Source organism: Lagopus muta, chromosome 1 (assembly GCF_023343835.1).
Source record: "Lagopus muta isolate bLagMut1 chromosome 1, bLagMut1 primary, whole genome shotgun sequence".
NCBI lineage: Eukaryota > Metazoa > Chordata > Aves > Galliformes > Phasianidae > Lagopus > Lagopus muta.
In genome coordinates this window covers 6918608-6935509 of record NC_064433.1, presented here as the reverse complement: position 1 = coordinate 6935509, position 16902 = coordinate 6918608, and the positions used below count along the sequence as shown (strand labels likewise).

Genomic DNA, 16902 nt, shown 5'->3' with positions numbered 1-16902 from the left:
CTTTCTGGGCTGTGAGGGCACATTGCTGGCTCATGTCCAGCTTCCTATCCACCAGTACCCCCAAGTCCTTTTCAGCAGGGCTGTGCTCAATTCTTTCATCTCCCAGCTTGTATTGGTAATGGGAGAGTGAGAAGTTAAATCTGTTTCAATGACAGCATGTGCGCTGAGGCAGATGGTTTTGGGAAGGCTGCTGCAGTAGCTGGGCAATTACAAAATAAAAACCACAAAAAGATGGAGGAGTCATAACTGGGTGGCATGAGTGAATGGGTTGTTGTAAACTTGAGTGCTACAGGCTTTGCCTAATATTCAATATTATGTTTTCAAGGACCTTCCTTCCAGTGAGAAGACATTTTTGGGAGGAGAAAAAGCAGTTCATAAATGGGAAGTCTCCCCATTTAAAGTAGGGATCCAAGAGATCTAAATGCAAAGATATACTTAACCTGAGCTTCCAGCAAGTTCTTTGTTTGTTGTGATATGTATGCAGGTTTTTTTCTGTTTGGAGACAAATGGCATGTGTTCATGTCATTATAGAGGAAGACCTCTATAAAAAGAAACATGTGACCTGAATCAAGGCAGAATAGGCTCAATTAATATTTTATGTAATTGGGTAAGGGAAATTTAATCTTTCAGACAATGAGTCACCTGACCAGCAATGGTGCATACAGTCACTAAACCCAATAGAAGAAAGTGGGTGGGAATTCTTTTTGATCCTACCTACATGTTGCCATTGAAGGCCAGTGGGAATTGCTAACATAAAGCTCTGGGAGAGCTTTAAAGAAGGGAGTGATGGTAAGGGATTTTATGGGAGCATTTGGAACTCAGAGTGGCTGGGAAAGGCAGCCCTCAGCTTAGAGCCAGGAGTGAACTGTAACTGTGATCCCATGGTGCTCCGTGGCCTCTCATTTCCCATTGAGGCTGGGAAGTGAAACAGTGAACCCCTGGCTGGCTTGAGTCCAACGAATGTCATTTGTTAATTAAATCATACACACACATAAATCGGCAGACAAAACAGCAAAATACGCGTCATGTGGAACTTCCCTGCAGATGGCTTTTTCTCAGTGCTTCAGCTGGAGCAAAGACAGCATTCTAGTATCTCTGCATGGGGCTGACAGCTATTTTCGAAGTTCAGACCAGAAGCTTTCCTGAAAGCCACCCACTTCTCCTGCTGTGGTTGGGGTGGGTTAGAGCCAGCTGGTTCTGTGCCAAGCGGAACCAGGGTGTCGGGTCAAGTGGGAGCTGCACTGATTCAGCACAGGCGAGCTCTGACCGTACGGCTCGCTTAGAGGCCCTGTCAGCAGCTCCCTCTCTGGGTGCTACGTGTCCCTGGGCATGCTGAGCTTGGCCAAAGTGTGCTGCTGCTTTTTTAACCCCTAACCGGCTTAGCCAGCTATCTGAGCATGTGCCTAAGTTTAGGCAAGCGAATGGCACTGTTGAATTGATGAAATAGTTGACGTGCCAGGCATTAGCATGCTTTCGTGTGTTTTGTTGTTGTACTGGAGCCGGTGCACGCTGTGGTTTGGATTTTGGAGAGTTTTGTTTTTATTTCTCCTGAAATTTTCTTTTCTATTTTTCCTAAAATTCAGTTTATCTGGGGAAGTGGGAATGCAAATTGGTTTGGGGATACCAAGTATTACTGTACCAAGTACACTGTGTAGGAAGAGTCGATCCATCAGTTCCTTGATCTTTGTTATTCCATTTGCTTAAGATGTTTGATTTTTCTATTACCATTAAAAAAGAGAAGCTTCCTATTTCAGCAGTGGTTATGAACACCTCCTTATTACTAGTGAAATGTAATGTATGCTTTTATGAGCAAAATAGCTACTATCTACTCAAAACATGTATATTCATTGTGCGATCAGCAGTTTCCTACATAAAACTAATACTTAAATGGAGCCAGGAATATTAAAGTATGTAATTGTTATTATTTAAATGTCCTGGATTTATTTGAAACAGACACATTTTTCTTGTATGCGTTTTCATTTTGTGCCCATAATCTACATTTTGAAGACATCCAGCAGTTAGGCTGTGTACAGTTATACGTTATTAGCTGCTTTTTAATTTATTCCTGTATAATCTGGCAATATTAAATTCTGTGAAGTAAGGAACTGATCCTGTTTATTAAGATCAATAGATGCAGTATTACACTTTGTGTGTGTGTGTTGCGATTACTTTGTGTTTTTTTCTTTGTAGGATCTATTCTTAAGCATATAGCAAACTGATATATAAAGGTCTGATTCCTTAGGCTGTACTCAGAAAATATTCAGTGATGTCAATGCCTGAATAGGATCAGTCTCTTAAAAGGATAGAGTATTTGAAACTGCTCTAGCTATTATTATTTCCTTCTGCAGAAAAATAATCTTGCTCATCAAAGCTTTAGAAATGGCATGAAGAAAGCCAAGTTCAGCAGGTCTTTTAACCATGCAAGATCTCAACCATTGCTGTGTTAAAGCGTAGCCCAGGACGTACCCACTGCTGTTCAACTGTGCCTTTCTCTTTTTTATTTATTTACTTTTGTACTCCAGCAGCTAGAAACGGACTGGCATCTAAAATCACTAATCTCAACCCATTACCGTTTTTGCTAATTTACAGTGATAACTGTGGCTCTGTTTTCATTAGGAGATGAAAGCCGGGAAATTAAAAAACAAATTACAGGGATGAGAAGATTACTGAATGACAGCGCTGGAAGAATCTATCAGCGAGTTGGCAAAGAAGGAGAAAAACTGAAGGAGGAGCCCCAGGATTTAGACTTAGCCTGGGCCCAGCGCCTGGATCCCCCTGAGGAGTCTGAGGAGAGCCTTCATCCTTGTGAGAGCGACGCATGGAATGAATTATCACCCCAAGATAACCATTTTTCAGGGCAATATGGAACTCGATCCAAAACGTTCCAAAATCAGACACGAACCATGGCATCCAATGGTATGATCTAAACTAGATACTAAGAATAGTGTTGTTTTTTTTCTTTTCCCTTGTGCTGCACTAAGTTTCTGCCTTTGTTCTGATGATTTATGATACCGCTGCACTGAAATCAGTTGTAGTTCAGAGTCAACAAAATGGGCACATAGTTATCACTTTGAAAAGGTGTGAAAGTGGGCATAGTGCTTTTTGCTACCATCTGTCTTAGGTTTTAAAACGGATTCCTGGTGATAGGACAAAATTACTCAATTCTGTTATATAGGCTTAATTTCTTTGCAGTACTTCTTAAAACAGCTTTGGCCATTGTTATTATATTCATACCTAATTAAATGTCAAATTCTGCCACTCCTCTTTGCAATGAGTAATGTAGCATTGTTGTGACACTTCTCGTGGAGCAGGATTCTAGTTCACTGTCATAAGCTGATGGAATCAGGCTTACAACTCTTTGCTGAATTTAAGGTACAAAATCCCAGTGTAGCTACAGGGTCTTATTCTGATAGCATCACTGGAGACGAGAGAGGATGGAGCCTACCTATGAATAGCATGTACAGGACAGTGGTCCATCTTGTTCTGGCAGAGAATTCTATATTAAAGTAAGGGGGGGGGAGGAGGTGTCCTTTGAATTCATTTCTCTTACTGTCATCAGTACCACAAAGAACAAAGGTTTTTCTACCAGAATCTTGAAGGTCTTCTTTAACAATCCAAATTAAGGTTTTTCCTCCAGTTATTCAGCCTTGCACTTAGAAGGGTTTTCATATTAAAGGAGCACCTCAGTTCTGTCATCTGGTAGGCAAAAAAGTATATTATATAGATTGCACTTTCTGTAGATTGCAGTTTCTAGTTGACTCTGAAGGTATTCAGACTTCCTGTACAGTTATGTGTCCTTATCTAAAGGCAAACGTGCTCCCATTGCTTGTATCATACAAAAAAAAGTTCTATTGTATTCTCAGTACTGCCCTATAGGAAGTGTCATCCCTGCACTGAAAGATACACAGACTTAAGTTTCACAGGACTGAGTGTTTCTCCACATAGACAGTGATTCACTCAGCTGTACCAGGTGATGTGGAGAAAGGTTGCAGTAAGTCATGCTAGGTTTGTTTGTTTTGTAACACTTACTTAAAAAAAAAAAAAAAAAAAGGGGGGAAAGAAAAAAAAGACAGCTGCTATTTAAAGATACAGTGTAACTTAGAGTCAGATGTAGGGGCAAAGAGGGACCTAATGCTTGTTTTAGACTTGAATGCAAAATCCAATCTATGCATACTGTAGTGGGATTTTAGGTGTGGAAGGACCTGGCTCCCTCTTTGGCCTGAGAGTTCCTGGGCACCTGCAGGGACAGTTCTCAGCATGCATAGAAGTGCCTGAGCCTGCACAGCTTAGGTGCCTGTTCCTGGATCCAGAAAGTAGGTGGAGCAGCACCTATTTCCCCCTCAGGGGCCTGATTCAGCATGTGAACTAAACCATGTTTGATGGGATTTGGCCCCATCTGCAAGAAAATGTCAGCTCTTTAGTATTCTATATTTTCTGTATGAGGAGAAGAGAATTTTGGCTGACTGTTGATTTCCCTCAGTAATCTCTGAGAAAGTCAGTTGGGGTTGAGTGGTCTCACTGTCCCTGCAGAATGGATGCCCACATCTCCCATCTGTTGGGGAAGTGCACTGAAGGAGCCCAGGTGGAGACACCTTTCACCCCTCCCTTTGCAGCTCTTCTGCTGCAGAAAGGAATGTAATCTTTAGGCTATTACATAAAGCTGGGTGTGGGCCCTCTCCCCTGGCCACCTTTGAGAGGCGGCTTGCCCAGTTCTTTGAGGGCAGATTACAGGTTCTGCCTCCAGCTGGGTGTTGTGGATCTTGCTGGGCAGTCTCTCTGCTTGGGTTGTGGTGCCCAGTCTGTCAAAAGAAAGCAAATGACATGGGCTGCAAGTGATCTCTGTGAGTGCTCCTCATCTAGCACAGTTTTCTGGGGGCAGAAGAGCACTGTTCAGGGCACAGGATTATAACCTAGGCTTGTCAGGCTTAGGTGATGACTGGGGAGATATCCAGGTCCCTATAGCTGGTGATATGAGTAAAGAAACCATTTCTGTCCATTGGATAGATATTGGATGGGAAGCTAGGGTTTGTATTCACTGTAGGCTGCCTGAATTACTCAAATTTGAATGTAATGGGCATCTCAGATGATCTAGTATTTACTTGCATGGTGAAGGTGGTTCAGGAAAAGGCTGGAATTAATGTTCAATAAATTCTGGTGTAGAAGGCAGTTGTGAAAAAGATATTGGCAAAGAACAGACAAAAAAGAGGGAAGGAGGAATGAGCAACAGAAGGAAGAAAAAGCAAAGCAAAGTGATTTGTTCCAAACTGAACTTAAGGCAGCAGTTCTGCAAGTCAGGATGTCAGGTCGATGTCTGTGACCCACTGATTTTAGCAGAAGCATCTTAGGGCTATAAAGAGTGATAAGCATGCCTATCCAATTACAGCCACCAGACTCGAGTCTGTCTGAAATAGTTTCACTTCTTCTGTCCTGTAGGTAATCTGGCAGTGATGTAGCAGCTGGATTTCTTTTTTTGGTTACGCCAAGACTGTTTGCAATGGATTTCACTTGTATGCTTTTCAAATATAAACTTGCATAGCAATATTACAGAATCACAGAATCACACAGAATCACAGAATTGTAGGGGTTGGAAGGGACCTCCAGAGATCATCGAGTCCAACCCCCCTGCCAAAGCAGGTTCCCTACAGCAGGTCGCACAGGTCGGCATCCAGGCAGGTCATGAACATCTCCAGAGAAGGAGACTCCACCACCCCCCTGGGCAGCCTGTTCCAGTGCTCCGTCACCCTCACTGCTCTCAGCAGATCCAGCTGTAAGAACCACTGTCCTGGGCTACTTGCTGCACACACAGGGGAAGCAGTGTAGTTCTGTGATGTATTTCTGTCTTCTCTCAATCATATGAGCCAGTATCAAATTCACATGCTGGCTAGCTTCCAAAAGAGAAGGAGATGGCTCTTTAAAGACTCCTTCATAAAAATAAAAAGTCTGTTCTCTTTTTGAAATTAAAAATTGATTTATAACAAGTTGAAAAGGGTTGCTTTTGTCCTCTAAAAATGATAAAGGTAGTGCTTGGAACAATGACTGAGAACACTCTACAAGATGTTTCTTACAAAACAGAAGCTGATCAGAAGAGGGAGGGTAGAAATAAAATAAAAAACCCTCATGAATATGTATGAAGTCAGTAGAACCCTGCTTTGATTTGAAATACTGGTGGTCTCTTTTCCCGTTTCCAGTATCTATGGTAGATTTACATGGGTAATTTCTATCAATGCTAATGGGGATTATAATGTAAATCCCCCATGCCTCAGTGGGAAAATAGACCTTTTGGTTTTCCATCGGGAGCCTCAGTGCTTGTGTGCTTTCATTAGGATTGTGTTACATTGCAACAAGGAGGATGTACAGGTATTTAGTGGTGGAATTGGCTTTGTCCAATTTTTATGAGCAATTCACCACAATGTAGAGTTTTTGTTAAGAGGAAAACAAAAGCCAGGAGCCCTGTCTCGTCTCCCTCTGTAGTCTCCCAGATACTATTTCCAGAGTCCCAGTTTGAATACTTGATTCTGATGAAGCCGTAAGTCTTATCCTAAGGAACATATTAATCTAAAACAACAGAGAAGTGAGAAAGGTATAGCCTGGAGGAAGGGATGAGTAGGATTTTCTTACTGTGCATTTCTCTAATTAATAAACTTTCCTAATTTTCTGGGAGTCTATGTTTCTGGGAAACATGCTCCATTTCTGTCATGCCTGCTTGTCTTAATGGAAAGCACAGAGTTACGCTGATGCTATTAAATTTGAAAGTAGTCTTGACCTTCACATCTGCTTTAAAAAGTCTACATCAACAAATAGGCAGAAGGGTGTTGGAGCCAAATTCAAGGGTTCTGAGTTACCTGTTGCAAAGCTTAACAAGTACAGAAAGAAAAAAAAAAATGTTACAGAGGGCTAAAAACACTTCATGAGCCACTCAAAGGAGGAAAATCCAATCTATGCCCCAAGGAGCTTTCAGTGTGAAAGTATAGGATACAAAGGAAGGATGAGTTCAAACTAAGCAGGGTTGTGCTGAGTCAATAATCCAGTTTTGTTTTAGCAGGAGTCTTTCAGATTTAGTTTCACACGTAACCCATTTCTGGGAGAAAAATCACCACTCTTGCCAGGTATGATGGATTTGGCATAACACCTAACAGGCTGAATGGAAGTGGACAGAGAACAAGAACCTCGGAAAGGGAGTTTTGAGAAGCACAGGGCGCACTGAAAGACCTAAGAAAGGGTTGGATCAGTTCAGCTGGGGCTAGGTTGCCATTAGCCATTGCAAATGAAAATTGAAGTCAGAGAATGTGTACAGGTCTGACATCAGTGGAGCTCTGATGGAAAGAATGCAAACCAAACCTAAAAAGGTATTAATAACTGGTTTGGCTTCAGAGGAAAGCAAAAGTAATAATGAAAAAATGGAAGGATTTATGAGCAAAGATAAAATGAGTTGCTTGTGTTCACTTTAGTTAAGAAATGATTAAAGGGCACCTGATAACTGTCAGGATATAGGAAAAAAAATGGAAATACACCCTCTGAAGTCCACCACATGTGACACCAAGTGAGATGATTTTTGTTCCATCCATTCATGTATATCTTCATAAAGTGATCATCCCTCCTCTTGCATGCTTTGACGAGCAGTAAAATAGCCATCAATTTAAATGATGCTAAGCACATTCTGAAACGAAGGGAGGTACTGTCCATCTGGCCTCAGTTTCAAGCAGGTATTGCTAGGAGTTTTATTGTATTTTGGATTTGTTTGTTTGTTGCAATATTAAAGCCATGCTGTTATTTCAAACTAAAGCACAGGATACAACTGTTCAGGTAAAGCTTGAAAACTTCGAGCTGTTACAGCCTGCCCTAATTGAGGACCTACTGTGCCAAACATCTGGAAGCCAAGGCAGTAACAATATCATTGCAAAGAGGTAGAATTGTGTAAATTCAGTTAAACACTGGTAAGAGCTACTACAAAAGGAGAATCTGTTCAAATACAATGTGAATCATCAGAGAAACTTCAGAAAACCCATCTTGTAGGCTGCAGTATTGGAAAACATGCCATTAGAAACAATTCCACATTTGGTGACAGAGGAGCAAATCTGAAAGATTTCCTTGCTGGTGGTTCATTTCTAGTCTGCTTTTTTATTTTTTTTTCTTTTTATTTTTCTCTGAATAGAAGATTTTATTTTCATTCTCAATTCATGTAGTAAAGAATCACATGCAACATTCAGGCAGTTTAAAAGTTCTAAGGCCCCCATTGAATGTGCAGTATAAACCTTTATTACGCAGCCTGTCTTCATTCTTTGTAGGACTGCTCTGAGAGATGGGCTTTTTTGTGCGTGATAAAGTGAGTATGTTTATAATGAGGTTTGGTGCTATTGTTATTCAGGATGAACTAGCCTGACAATAGAGAGCCCTGCTGTGAAGAGTGCATTGTATTCAGGCTCTGAGCCATCCCCTACTGTATATAATTGCACATACTAGCAATTGGATAAAACCTAGCAGCCTCTTCCTCTTAAAGGACCACATAGAAAATTATTTGCTTTTTTGCTTTGGATCTAATTTCATGATCAAGTGTATTGATAACAGCTTCAAATGCTTGTGGGTCATTTTTATTTTTATTATATTTGTGGATTACATAATCTCTCCCCTATTTCTTTCCTCTCTCTTTCAGGAGAAATCCCAATGGTGAATTCATCAATTGGACCAAACTGCTGTACATGTAATTGCCAGTCAACTCTACAGGCTATTCTTCAGGAGCTCAAGACCATGAGGAAACTGATCCAGATTCAGTCAGGTACAGTGACCAGTCCCATGCGTGTCCATGACTGGCATCTCCTTGTTGGAGAAATGGTCTGGTAGGAAGAAGTCTGCCTGTAGGTAGAAAGAAGCAGAACCTGAGTTGTTTTCTGCTTTAATGACACATTGTTCAAAGTGAAATTTGCACAGGCTCTGTGGAAATGTGATTTTTATTTCTCAGGGCCAGATCCTTACCCATAACAGGAGACATTAACTTTTAAGAATCTTTCGTGGCTAAATTTGAGAAGACTAATGTGTGTCTAGATGCTGTAGTAATGGAGGCTGAATGGTAGGCCTGGTATGCTTAGATGCCATAACTGCCCCCAGTTTGTGTGTATTTGTTCAGAACTGGGAGATGCTTCTTTACCTGCCACTACCTAGTTCACTAACATTAGGGAAAACAAAACTAAAACAAATTTGGAAGGCAACTTGAGGTTATTGTATAACATTTCATTTAAAGATCTTTCAAGTTCCAGCTTCACAATAGCCTAAGCTGAGCTAGCTGCTGTACATTGTGGGCTCTCCTGTTCTTCAGGCTGGCTTATCAGCTCCTCTGTTGAGCTATGTTCAGCTTCCCATGGGGCTAGCAGGAATCTGTTGGGGAACACTCTGAGGGCTGGGTTTCTGCTGGGCTAAGAGCTGTGCAGTGCCAGAAAAGCATTAGAACCAGATGTTCAAGAAATGTTTAGATGTTGTGCTAAGGGACTTGGTTTTGTGGGGAGATATTGGTGGTGGGTGGACAGTTGGACTAGATGATCTTTTCCAACATGGGAGGTTCTATGATTCTAAGATAATGGGCAGCTGGGAATTAAGTGGTTCATTGTAGGCTGCAATGAAGCTGCAGCCTCCGTACTTCATAAAAATTAGTGTAGATATTAATGAAGGGTTAGATTGGGGGTTTTGTCAGTTGAGTTCCCCATCTGTTGTGAATGACAGGGAGTGGAGCTATGGAGATTTTTCTCTTATGGTAGCTGTACAGTACCAGCTCTTAAGAATAGGGAGTGTGGAGTAATTACACAAATATGGGTGCAGTGAAGGGCTTATCAGTGAGCCAAGAGAAGGATCAGACAGATTTTGTAATCTGTATTGGACTGGAAATGCTTTTCAAAAAGTCATCCATTTACAACAAAGGACACGAAGGCCCAGTTTTAAAGTCCTGGCTGGGACAGGGGATTCTTTGCACAGTTAAACTGGTTGCATTATGTGCCTGATTAAAAATGACTTGTGAGTGAGAGGTACAGGCTGGAGTTTATGCCTGAAGAGCTGGTTCCTCAATAGCAAGAACAGTTCTAATGTATTGTGTATCTACCATATAAAAAGTTTGGGAATCTCTTAATGCTTCGTATTTCCTGATATGTGTGGAAAATGGTTTTGTAGAGAAAAGAAAATGTTTGGTCTTTTTTGTTGCTAATAGAAAAAAAAAAACAACAATGTAAACACGTACATGAAGGTGTGGTAACTTCTTTTGGTATTCAGATGGCCTTCTGTCCAAATGCTACACAAAAAATTAGAGCACTGTAAATTCTGATCAGGAATGAAGTGCCCTGGGAGTTGTGTAATAAGCAGTGTAATAAGGTTCCTTTTTTCCTTAGTCTTTGCAGATGAGGGCCGTTTGTATTTCACTTGTAGTTCGGAACGAATTTGATTTGCGTGTGGTAAAACAAAGATGTATGGCACTTCAGATTTCTTTTTCGTTTTGCTCTTGATCTTATTAACTGATCCATGGAGACAAGTCATTGTGTCTGCAGTGTTCTGTCACGTTGGTGTGGGTTCAGGACTGGTGCCATTTGTACAAATGACTTCGAATAGTGGGTACTGAAAAACGCGAAACATTGATAAATATAAAATACGATATCTTAGGTTTCAAAAGTAAGACATGAACTGTCAGTTTCTGTGTATGAGCAAGAAAAACAACCTGATAGATCTGTGTGACTTCTTTCCTAAAAATTAAAGTACTGAATAGTGTTTTCACTCATTCTTGACATAATAATATTTGAAATGTTCTTGCTGAGCTAATTAACTTGGTGACTACGCTCAGAAAAATAACTGTAATTGCATTAGCACTTGTGCTGTTTTATAAAAGATGCTCAAAGACAGTGAGATTTTCAGTCATCCAAGAGAGCATACAAATTAATCATTACTTATGTCCTTCATGCCACTGGCCGCCCAGTGGTCAGTAGGAAGAAGAGCCATATATTTCTAATTTTCTTACAATACTATTCATCAATATGTCTTCAAATACCTCATCCTGCAGCTCGGTGTCATTATCTCCATTGTACATACTGGAAAATTATGCGAAGGAGATAAAATGTAACTGTTCCACATGCACAAACAGCACTGAAAACTGAACCATTTATCCAGAAGATGAGTTCAGCGTGCCTGTAGTTTAATGGTGTGTCTGTGTGGTTATACAAGTTTCTTTGTCTATAAATTTAATTCATTACTTTTCTCTCATTCAGTTGGGACTCAAAACAGACAACAACCTCCTGTTCCTCTGATTTGTGCACAAAAGTCAACAATATCAAGAAAGAGAAATAAAAAGAAAAAACTACCCCTCAAAACTGTTGAGCCATTTACTATGAATAAGAAAACCAGTGCTGCAGAGAATGATAAGAAGCTGTCAGCAAACCCTGAAAGTTCCAATCTGCAAGCAGTTGAACCCCCTCTCAACGTAGAAACCCCTCTTTCAGGATTTGGAATTATCCTTGAATCAGCTTCATCAGATGTAAGTTATATTTCAATACATTGAATCGCAGGTTTCTAAAGCGCTGGTCTGGGAAAACATGTACATATCAGCTTGAAATGTATTCCCTCTGTGCTGAATAAACAAGAAAACCTTGGGTAGTTTTGAATGGAGACAAATGCTGCAGTTTGGATAGATTTCTGTTTTTGTTTTCCAAGTTTCACAAACGTGAAGTTCAGTCTTGAATTTAAGGCTTTCTGTTGTCTGAGCTTGCAGTGGAAATTTGTTCTTCATCTTTCCTGGTCCCAGGAGCCACCATGAGATCAGGAAAGTGCTACATTTATAAACAGTTCCAAAACTCTGTCATTTATTGACTATTTCAGGTTGTTCTCTTATATGCCCTTATCCTACCAGGATGTAGTCGTGCACTTTATTTTATGACTGGCTGGTTCTGCTGGCTTCAGAAGTCTTCTCACATCCATAAAGCTCATACCTGAGTCTGCTGAACTGGGTCCTTTAGTTTTCAACATTGTGGTTGCTAGATAAGTGCCTTGGCACTACTGATAATTTGACTGTAACTAAAGAAGCCAAAATTGCTTGCTCTTAAAACATGTTCTTGTCACATGTAAAATGGCACAAAGCCTGCTTTCTTGATTCACATAACATGTATGCATCAATAGAAACATCACGTATTTGGAGGCTGATTTGCTTTGTTTAATGACCAAACAGATGTTGTCTGAGTAGTTCACTGATGAGTAAACTGATCATTAATTTCTCTAATACATTTTTAATTTTGAGAAGGTAATTTCCAATTTTGTAAATATTGTGAGATAGAAAAGCATAATTAAATTCAGCATCAATAAGCAGAAATGAAAACAATGCTGCAGATAACGTTCTACCTTTCTGAAAGTGGGAACTACTAATATAAGAGAGCAGTGGTGATAATTCAGTTATATAGATGCAAGCCACACCACCAATTAGGTTGCAGTCTCATGCCATAGGGTCTGTAGTGATATGAGGTAACTAGTTCCATGGTTTCTCAGAGGTCCTTTTGTACAATGATATTTCCTAATGTTTGAGGGAATGTTTTGGGGTGAGGCCAGTAACTTATCGCCAGTGTGTTTTTCCTGCTTACAGTTTGTCTTTGCTTGTGGCACACTTTTCAGCTTGAAACATAGTTTTGAAAACAGTGCTTTTGTTTTGTGCTTGCAATGGAATTTAATTTGACTTTATGAATGTGTTTCATTGCTGGGCACAGTCCTTTGCAGATGCCAGTTTGAGCTTAAGAAAGAACAGCAAACGTGTGGTTCATAAATCAGATCTTCATCTGCTCTCCCATGCTTTGGACAGTGTTTACCACAGCAGTTGTTTGAATATAGTTACAGAGCTCTAAGACAAACAAATTGATTTTTGTTTTGCCTTTGGAAATAAAACTGTTGAGTTCTGAAAAGAGATATATTTAACAGTGGAAATAAAATGTGACCTTAAACATTTTGAGAAAGCTAAATAAAGTCATTTCTTTCTGAATGAATGGTAGTATTATCTTTTTCTGTTTAGTCATAAGGATCTCTAGCGTGCTCACTACCAGCATGTCTGAGTGCCTGAGGAACCTGGAAGATGTTTTGCATAGCACTGTAATTTATTGTTCTCTTTGCAATACTGAGTGAGTTGTGGGGTCATACACAGTACTGCTGCCACTGTAGTTTTCCCCATGTTCATTGAACTTTAAGGTCGTAGAACCATCTGAGTTGGAAGGGATCATGAGTTTGAAGTATCATGGAGTTCCAGCTCCTAGCTCCACACAGACCACCCCAAATCCAAACCCTGTGACTGAGAGCCTTGGCCAAACTCTCCTTGAACTCAACTCGGTGCTGTGCCCACTGCCCTGGGCCGGCTGTTCCATGCCCACCGCCCTCTGGTGCAGACCTTTCCCTAGCACCCCCTGCCCTCCCCAGGCACAGCTCCACGCCGTTCCCTCAGGCCATGTCACTGAAAGCAGAGCTCAGAGCTGCCCCATGAGACCTCCCTTCTGTCTCCTCTTCTTTGGGCTGAACAAACCAAGAGACCTCAACCACTCCTGATACGTCTTATCCTCCAGAGCCTTCGCCATCTTTGTAGCCCTCTAACAGTTTGCTGTCCTTTTTGTGCTGTGGCACCCAAACAGCACGCGCTGCTGGAGGTGAGGCCACGCAGCACAGAGCAGGGTGGGACAATCCCTTCCCTTACCCAGTGGCAGTGCTGGGCCTGGTGCACCCCGGGGTACAGTCGGCCTTTTTGGCTCCAGGGCACACTGCTGACAGATTCAACTCGCCGTTGACATCTCTGCTGAAGATCTCAGCTTCTTTTACAGAGAATTAGAGCTACATAACCAAAACCAACGCAATTAGTTCAGATCTGCTAAGATGAAATAGTGCTGCTTATGAACATGGAAGAAGCCTTTGTTCAGCTCAGTGAGACCAACTCTTAATCTGGACCTTGGGTCAGATAACCCACTTTTTTATTGCAGTGATCTGTTACTTTTGGTTAAACCTTCATGTGTTTGTTTTACTGTTGTAATGTTTCATTTATAATCTAATCATTTCTAATCTAAGCAGGGAGCCTATTGAAATGTTTAGGATTAATTCACTTCCTGTTAATTTTAGCACTGCACAAGCCTTTGGCATTCAGGTCTTATTTATTTTATTGTAAAGGAGTAGTTTACTCACCGGTTCCTTATGCCAGGATCATTACCTGTTAATAAATGCTTTTCCTTTTGAGAAATCACATTTAAATTGATCATAAAGTTTAATTAGGTACTGATTGTCTTTGATGGAAGAATAATTTTCAGCTAAAGGAGAGCAAGTATAAATCAGTATTTTTCCTTCAGCCAATATAGAAATTGATTAAAATATTTAATATGAGGAATTCAAAACTAAAATAATATTGACTTCTCCATGCTGATGCACAGGTGAGGTTTCAACTGCATTTTACAGCTGTGTTAGTGAGAATGACTTGTCTAGCCTGCTGGTATCATTGAGGTCATCTTAGATTACTATCTTAAGACCAAAGAAGCAAAATAGGGTAGGATGCTTTTGACACCATGGCAGCTACATTCTGGTTTTTGAGTAACATGAAGTGGAATTTTTCCCAGGTAGTAAACCTGGCCCATACTTATTTACATTTGAAAATCTGGCTGTCACCAGAAACTTAGAAGTGAAATATTAAAAGCCCACCTACATCAGAAGTTTGTCAAATGTCAAATAGAGTAACTCTGTTTTGCTGGATCCAGCATTTTTACAGTTCTCACGGTAAAAAAAAAAACAACAACTTTTTATCCAGGAGAAACTGAAGAAAATGTGTTTTTTGGTTTATTATTTTTTTATTACTATCTGCATATTTTACGAATCTTCATTCTGGCTTCCGGAAGCATCGTGGTCTTCACTTTCTGTGTACCTGTCACCCAGTAAGCATGCATGGTCAGTGATAGTGTATGCTTTGAAGATACTTCTTGCTGTAACTCTCTTGGTATTGATTTTAAAAATCCATGGAAAAAGAGTTATGCAGCCAAATCCTTCTACAGTTGGCAGCCCTTTCCTCCAGCTAGACTCAATATATTTGCAGGTGATTTGATGTAGGCTGGCATTTGCTCTTGCTCTGTAAACATTTTCAAAAATGCACCATCACTGGTGAATGTATTTTCATACAGGGAAAAAAAAAAGAAAAGAGCAAGTTGTTAGGAATGAGGCTGTAACTTTATTTTCTCATATCACAACCACAGATTTGTTGTTTTTACCCCTTTCCAACTTCCAGATATTATCTTAAATACGGTCTTTTCTTGATGCATCTTCAAGCTATATAAATAATTATTCCACGCAGATGCCTTGTGTAAGCATTTTGTGGTGATGGACATAGGAAGAAGACAATGCTGTAAATATTGTTCATGTAATTTCTGATTTGTACAGACAGGGGCAACAGAAAAACTCAGAAAGTGGACTTCTTTGAAGGCCTTTGTCTGCTTTGGCCCATAGTGTACTTGAGACAAGTCTGATGAAATACAAGGTCATTTTTTCCCTCTTCTGCTCCTCCATCTCCCTTTCTGGAAGTGATTTGCCACTGAGATTTTCTGTGCATAACATCATCCTGTTCTCAGGATGCATTTAGGGGATATGAAACCAAGGGAAAAGTAGCTGATCAGCAAGCCCTGGCGAAGAGACAACCTCCAAGTCATCCTCTACTTCATTTCGTATAGATGGCATTTGCACTGAGAGCCCTCTTGGGAAGTTGCATGGAATGGGGCTGTTGGCCCTGCAGTTATCCTTCCTGGAAGTACCTGGCTGTCCCACAGCATGCTAATCAGCATCGTTTGCCAAGGAAACAGGTCCATAAAAATGATTAGCTAAATGGCTCAAAAGCTTTGTGTAGGAATGTCGCTCTAGGATGATCATCTGCTTTGTAATTATTATCAATATTGAAAGGTATCTCTTTTCTTTTTTGTTAGCTGTATGCCTTGAAATAATGTCAGTGATTGTTAACTATTACAGTGGCTAGATGTAAGTGTGATTATTTGATTTGCCTTTTGAAGTTCTTATTCACTGATGGAGTTTGATTTCAATGAAGTAGGCTGCTGTGGTATTGAATAGCTGGAAAAAGATTTGTGGCTTGATTATTTAAGTGATTGAGAAATCTCACCAGATGCATGACTGAAGTAAAATAATGTGTTTGAATGCCATTTTAATTAAAACATTTGTGTTCTTTTGGTAGCCAGAAGTGCAACTTGCAGAAGGCTTTGATGTCTTCATGCCGAAATCTCAGCTGGACTCTATATTATCAAACTATACTCGCTCAGGAAGTCTGCTATTTAGGAAGCTGGTTTGTGCATTTTTTGATGACCAGACTTTGGCTAACTCTTTACCAAATGGCAAAAGGAAAAGAGGGCTCAATGACAACCGGAAAGGACTAGACCAAAATATTGTGGGTGCAATAAAAGGTATGCTTTTACTTTCTTTCATACGTGTAACTAGAACATATTCTCAGTTGAGGAGGATGTAAAGGGATTAGAATTTCTGACGTGCATTAGGTCTATTAAAATATGCAGTCTTATTTTTATTCTCTTTCGTTCACTTGTTAAAAATAGATTCTACAGGGACAGCTTGTGTTAAGTTTAAGCCAATGATTCCGGTTTCTGAAGTCAGGCTCCAAGGTTAGAATCTCAATGTTCTTTTAAGTTTTTGGTTTTTGGTTTTTTTTTTCTGGATATCAGAGGCACAAAGAAATCTTGAAAACATAATGAGATCACAACTGTTCCTCTTTAATCAAAATTCTGAGGCGTGCTGTATATCTGACTGTGTCTGCTCTGTAAATAGTTCAGTAGTTGGTGGCTGAATGGGGGAGAAGTGGTGGAAGATTATGTTGGGACCAGGAGATGGGTTTGTTGCTCATAAAAACTGTGAAGGTTTACCTTTTGT

General features: G+C 40.3%; 1 protein-coding gene across 2 annotated transcripts in view; it reads left to right on the top strand.

Annotated features, from left to right (window-relative positions):
- The window catches only part of BEND7 (BEN domain containing 7), a 46925-nt gene that overhangs the window by 12138 nt on the left and 17885 nt on the right, over window positions 1-16902 (top strand). For both annotated transcript variants that reach the window (XM_048963098.1, XM_048963090.1), the window contains exons 3-6: window positions 2617-2916; window positions 8651-8773; window positions 11235-11500; window positions 16199-16424. In XM_048963098.1, the coding sequence (XP_048819055.1) occupies window positions 2617-2916; window positions 8651-8773; window positions 11235-11500; window positions 16199-16424 (915 nt within the window). The remainder of the gene's footprint in view (window positions 1-2616; window positions 2917-8650; window positions 8774-11234; window positions 11501-16198; window positions 16425-16902) is intronic.